The 6934-nt window shown below is 46.0% G+C and overlaps 1 protein-coding gene across 1 annotated transcript; it reads right to left on the reverse strand.

The window, feature by feature from the left end:
* Positions 1-682: 682 nt before the first annotated feature.
* LOC110869402 lies at positions 683-5896 on the reverse strand. Its single transcript, XM_022118659.1, has one exon. The coding sequence runs from the start codon at positions 5894-5896 to the stop codon at positions 683-685; it is 5214 nt and encodes a 1737-aa protein (XP_021974351.1).
* Between the last annotated feature and the right edge of the window lie 1038 nt (positions 5897-6934).

Genomic DNA, 6934 nt, shown 5'->3' on the forward strand with positions numbered 1-6934 from the left:
AAGACCTTCCGAAGCTTAGTGATGCGCCCCTTCCTGAAATTAAGAAGGCCCTTCGCTTTGCTAGCGATGGTTTGTCGGATGAATGAGGTGGACATGCCCGGCTTTTTGGGGTATGCACCTTAGGTATTTTTAGTTAGTCCAGATGAATGTAAAGCTCGTTCGGTGTTTTGACAGATGTCCTGCTTTTTTGGACTTGTAACGATGTTTCTACTTTGCTTGTTTGTTATCCTTTTGTGAATGGTATCAAAACTTATTCCGGTTATTTATGTCCGGTTTATATTTGATGTAACTATTTTTCTCATGCGTCCATGTTAAATGGTGTACATTTTGAATTTTTCTCGAACGTTCTTTTGTTAAATGCGGATCCGATTTTGTCTTTTTAAGGATAACTGGAAGGTCGTACGAACAATGCCAGTTCGTCTTTTCCTTTTAGGGTTAGATCCCTGGGTTCGGCCGATGAGTGTTTGTGAGTTGCAACTTTTTAACATTTTATTTATTAGGTTCGGAACTTGAATTTTTCCGATAGATGCAAAGTAAGAAACATTTTTAATCAATCCGCGGGTACTACCCTCCGCGGTTCTTGTAATTTAACTGGTGCGGGAAAAAACATCCGCTTTACAGGAAAATTAAAATATGACGGAGCTCATAGCTTCCGTTTTACAATTATTTGTTTAAAAACCTTCTAAAGATAACACTTTTTAAGGTGCACTCCGTTCCAAGTACGCGGAACGGAGGTTCCATCCATCCTGCTTAAGGTGTAAGCGCCGTCTTTTCCTGCTGTTTTGATCTGATAGGGCCCTTCCCACTTGGGGGCTAACTTCCCCGTTCCTTCAGCTAAGCTTGCTTCATTGTTCCGCATAACATATTCTCCGATCTTGAACCGGGTTTCCTTAACTTTGGAGTTGTAGTGTTTTTCCAACTCTTTTTTATACTTGGCTTCCCGGATTGCCGCGAGTTCTCTCCTCTCTTCGATTAAATCGAGGTTTAAACGGAGTTCTCTTTCGTTTTCTTGCTGGCTTAATTGTATGCGGGGCGTGGGGATCCCTACCTCTGCGGGTATGACAGCTTCGGTGCCGTATGTCAAGCTGAAAGGAGTTTCTTTGTTGCTTGTTTTAGGCATGGTTCGGTGTGCCCATAGGACATGCGGAAGTTCGTCTGCCCATGAAACGCCTTCCTTCCCCAACCGTTTTTTAATTCCTTCCACGATACTTCGGTTGGTTCTTTCCACTTGCCCGTTGGCCTGGGGATGGGCCACCGAAGCGAAGCTCTGTTCGATGTTCATTCTTTGGCACCATGTTTTAAACGGCTTCTCCGCAAACTGTTTACCATTGTCGCTCACTATGCAAAGAGGCATTCCGAACCTGCACACTATGTTTTCCCATGCGAACCTCAGCACTTGGTCTCCTGTGATCGTCCGGAGGGGCTTAGCTTCAACCCATTTAGTAAAGTAGTCGATGGCGACCAGTAGAAATCTTACTCCTCCGGTGGAGACGGGGAAAGGACCTACGATGTCAATTCCCCATTTCTGGAATGGCCAAGCCGAGGTTACAGGTACGAGATTGTTTTTGGCACGATGACTCACAGGAGCGTGGCGTTGGCAGTCTTCGCATGACTGGAGCTCGTTTACTGCGCTTTGATGCATTCCTGGCCAAAAATACCCAGCGTTCATGACTTTTGCAATAACCATCCTTGGCCCCGCGTGGATGCCGCATATTCCCCAATGTATTTCCCTTATAACGTAACTTGCTTCCTCTGGGGTTAGGCATTTTAGGAGCGGGCCTAAAAAGGTTTTCCTGTAGAGCTGGCCATCGTGTATCTGATATTGCAGTGCTTTTACCTTTAACTTCCGTGCCTGAGCCTTGTCTTCTGGGAGCGTACCGTTTTTCAAGTAATCCACGATCGGAGTCATCCAAGACTTTTCGGCCACGGAAACTGACATGACCGGCCTCGTCTGTTGGATGGCCGGAGTCTGCAGTGTCTCGACTAGAACCTCTTTTGATAGATGGCAAAATGCTACGGATGCCAGTTTGCTCAAAGCATTGGCTTTTTTGTTTTTGCTTCTCGGTATGTGCACTATTTTGCAAGAATCGAAAGAGGAGATTAAACTGTTGACCTGCTGTAGATACCGAACCATATTATCTTCTCGTGCCTCGTATTCGCCACTGACTTGATTGGCTACCAGCAATGAATCGACATGAGCTAATACGGAGGTTGCACCTGCTTTGGCTGCGGTTTGCAAGCCTGCAAGGAGAGCCTCATACTCTGCTTCATTATTTGACGTCTTGAATTCGAAACGCAATGCGTAAGTGTACTCTATTCCCTCTGGATCTATCAGAATTAACCCTGCTCCCGACCCTTCTTTGCTGGAAGCCCCGTCCGTATACAGGTTCCATACCTTCGGTAAGATGGGTTGTCCTTTGATGCTTTCTCCGGTCGGGACTTCTGTGAGGAAATCAGCTACTGCCTGCCCTTTTACTGGACCTCTGGTACGATAGGTGATATCAAAAGCACTGAGCTCTATTGCCCATTTGGTGAGACGCCCGGAGACCTCTGGCTTCCTGAGGATTTGCTGGATCTGGAGATCGGTCTGTACTTCTATATTAAAAGCTTGGAAGTACCTTCGGAGGCGTCTGGAAGCATGTACCAAGGCGAGTGCCAATTTTTCTACCATCGGGTACCGAGTTTCATAGTCTTTTAAGATGCGGCTTACGTAATAGACCGGGATTTGTGCCTGGTTCCGGTGAACTACGAGTACTGCGCTTATCGCAAAGTGGGACGCAGATAGATATACCGTGACGGTTTCTCCGGTAGATGGTGCGGTCAAAGTGGGCAGGGACCCAAGGCATACTTTTAATTCCTGAAATGCCGAGTCTGCTTCTGGCGTCCATTCTATTTGGCCTTTTGCCGTTCGCTTTTTTAATACGTTCATGAAAGGGATGGAGCGGTCTGCCGCTTTTGAAACAAAACGATGAAGAGCGACGAGTTTCCCATTTAGGGATTGGATCTCTTTGATGGTTTTAGGAGACTGCATGGAGACTACTGCCTTGATTTTATCCGGGTGCGCCTGGATTCCGGATCGTGTGACCCATACCCCGAGGAATTTTCCCTCTTCCAAGCCGAAAGAGCATTTCTTGGGATTGAGTTTGAGGTTGATACTCCGAAGCCTTGTAAAGGTTTCGAGTATGTCGTCTATCATGTCATCTTCCTCTCGGCTTTTTATGACCAAGTCATCGACATAGATCTCCAAGTTTCTTCCGATCTGAGCTTTGAACGCTTTATCCATCAGTCTCTGGTATGTGGCTCCGGCGTTTTTTAGACCGAATGGCATTTTGGTATAACAGAACAGTCCCTCGTTTGTTACGAACGCGGTCTTATCTTCGTCCTCTGAAGCCATTTGGATTTGATGATAACCCTTATACGCATCCAAGAAGCACTTGAGACGGAAACTTGAGAGGGAGTCTATCTTCAAATCAATCTCCGGCAGAGGATAGCAATCCTTTGGGCACGCATTGTTTAGGTCCGAGAAATCAACGCACATCCTCCATGTTTTATCCTTCTTGGTTACCATTACTGGATTAGAGACCCAGGTTTGGTAACGCACCTCTCTTATAATACCGGCGCTCAACAATTTTCGTACGTCTTCGGAGATGGCCTTGTTACGAGCCGGAGCCATGTTTCTTTTTCTCTGTGCTACTGGTTTTATTGAGTGTGACACGTTTAACTTATGTTCGGCCAAACACCGGGGAACTCCAACCATGTCAGAGGTTTGCCAGGCGAACACATCAAGTGAATTGGACAAGAGTTTCCACAACTTCTTCTTAGTTTGCTTGGGAAGCTGAGCTCCGATTGCAATTTTTTGCTCTGGAAAATGTGGGTGTATGGCCCATTCTTCTGTGAGAGTATTAGGAAGTTCGGTATTACCCTCGCTTTGTCGTATTTCAGCTACACCGATTGCTGATTCGGAGTACAGTGTTGCTATTCCGGCTTCAGTGGGGAATTTTAACGCTCCATGTATAGTTGAACTGATCATTCCGAAGGCGCACATACCAGGTCTTCCGAGTATGACATTGTGAACGGATCGTGCTTCCACCACTAGATACGTCAAGTTGACAGTTCGGACCAAACTCCCTTCTCCCATTGTTGTTGGAAGAGTGATTTGGCCCAAAGGCTGAACCACTTCTCCGGAGAAACTGACCAGAGGCATTGACACTTGAAGCAATTTCGCCTTAGTCTGTGGGGCTAATTGTTGAAAGCACTGCTTGTACATAATCTCGGTGGCGCTTCCGCTATCGACATATACTCTCCGAACCTTGTGTCCTGCAATGATTGCGGACACTATGACCGGTCCGTCCTTGACATCTTCCAAGCTGACAGGTGGGAAACCAATGGGTTGCTGCATCCAGGCGGCCAAATGCTGACTGGTCCGCTTGATGCCTTGGTTGTTTGCCCTGCGGATCATGCAAATTGCCGGTTGATTATTCGGATTTTCTCCCAAATTTCCGGAAGATTTTCCTTCCTTTACTTCTTTGACTAGGTGCGATAGCTTCCCGGACCGTACCGCCTTTTCTATTTCTTGCTTCAAAGACCAACAGTCATCTGTATTGTGACCCTGAGCATGATGGTAGTCACAATATTTCTTTGAATTTTTGTCTCCTGGGTTCCGAAGTTTTGGTGGGGCGGGGAAATTCATCCCCTCCGCACTGAGAATTTCACTGGGAGTTTTGGAGAGATCCGATAAATTGTAAAATCGTGATCCGGAGCTTTTCCCTCGTGGAGGTCTGTCGTTTCTACCGTAAGGATGTGATCGTCCCCTGCTCCCTGGTGGAGTCTTATCAAACACCGATCCAGCATTTTTCTTCCATGAAGACATCTTGTGGTCTGACTCTGGAGTAGGATTACATGCATTCTTTCCTCGAGCGAAAGCTCTGGCCCGTTCCATTAGTACCTCCATCGTCTTCGGTAGATTTTCGTGCAATTTCTCAACTAACTGATTATTCCGAACGCCGTGACAAAATCCGGAGATCCGCAGTTGATCAACTACCCCACTGATCTGCATGCTTTCCCGGTTAAACCGGTCAATGAAACTGTCTAAAGACTCTCTGTCTTTTCTTCGGATGTTGTGGACTTCTGTAATCTCCTTAGAGTAGTGCCTTTGTTGGCTGAAATTTTGGAGGAATAACCTTCGGAACTCCTCAAAGTCGTTGATCTCACCTTCATTCAACGCATCAAACCATACTCGTGCGGCTCCAGTTAGAGTTTGTGCAAACATAAAGCACCATGCTGGCATCGGCCATTGTTCTACTCGTGCAGCTCCGTCAAAATCGAACATATGATCATCCGGATCAGTTGTGCCATCGTACTTTTTCACCGTAGTTGGCATTTTGAGCTTTGGAGGAAGTTTGGCATGTGTTATACGAGCACTAAACTTTGACTTGGCTGTCATAGAAACTGGATGGTACGGCTTGGTGAGTTCCGGATCACCAATGACATCCATCTGTATATCGTTTCGCGTGGCCATTACTGGTGAAGGTCCGGAGGAACCTTGTACGTATCCAGTATAGGCTTCCGAAGTAACGACTGTGGAAAATGTAGGAGTGATCATTGTCGGGCCCATAGTCCCCGTTGGTGCTTCGTCATGAAAGAGCCTGGTTCGCAAACCGAGGATCTGTTCATCTCTGGCCTGTTGCGCTTTTAATCTTCGTAGAAGACTTGCGTTTTTGGCGAGAAATTCTGCGTCGAACTCTGACGTTTGCGAAGTAGGGAGTAAGATGAAAGGCAATGTTGTTCCCGGACCTGAGCTTAAAGTAGCTGAGGTCGTAGAGACGATACTTGCTGGTGCAGTAATTTGCGTGCTAACAGCCGTAGATCCCAAATTCAAAGAACCTGGGGCCGCCATTTGTCAGTTCTTTGCTCAAGAAGTTCACTAGAGTGAAAGACTAAGAGCTTTAAGATCGGATGGCGCCAATTGAAGAACCAGGAAGTCAAGTTCAGGCCGAAGCCTGTTAATGAAGATCTGGATCTTGTTAAAGGTTGAGAGAGTTTCCTGCAAAAGAGAAAACCGTTAGGCTCGCCGCAGAGATGGGAGGGCCACTCTGCGACCACCCTCCGGCGTGAGGATAAGTATTGGTAGAGAGAGAAAATAGAGAGAGAAAATAGGGACGAAGGTTCAGAGAAATCGTACTTGGATTTGTACTTGAGGGGATATTTATAGTAGTCAACTGAGATGACGTCATCCGTCTGGACGCACTTAAACGGGGGCTCGTCCTCGGAGTCTTCTGGTGTGGGTGGACATGCTGTGGATGCCCGCTCGAGTGTAGTCCGGTTCGTCTCTGGGATCATGTTCGGCTTCGGACATGTGTCTTCATAACCCATATGAACAAAACTTACATAAACTGCAAAGACCGTATTCAAGAACCCAAATCAAATAAAAAAATACAAAGAAGGGGATAACACAAACACACACCCTAACGATAACTTATCGATCTCGCTTTTCTTAAAGATCACAACTTTTTATCATAATTCATAACAACAATCAGAACCATAGATCATGATCATCATATCATACAAATCCCACAAATCTTTACACAAAAAACAAGCTGAAGACACAAACTTATATTATAACTGCAATCAAAACTCATCATTAAATTAATAAAAAAAAAACAGATAAAAGAAGTTCACATCATCCATACAGCACCATTATCAGCACCACCACACCACCATCATCCTCACCATCGCACGACCATCCCCACCATCGTCCCCACCGCACCACCACCCTCCCAACCATCGCACCACCATCATCATCCCAGAAACATAATCCCCACCATCATCCCCTCCTCTATCACTCCACGAACCCCTATCAACTGCTGAAACGCTAAAGCCTGTTGATTTGTAATTAACAATTTGGGGAAAATCAGAAATTAGGGTTTATTTTTCT

Source organism: Helianthus annuus, chromosome 8 (assembly GCF_002127325.2).
Source record: "Helianthus annuus cultivar XRQ/B chromosome 8, HanXRQr2.0-SUNRISE, whole genome shotgun sequence".
NCBI lineage: Eukaryota > Viridiplantae > Streptophyta > Magnoliopsida > Asterales > Asteraceae > Helianthus > Helianthus annuus.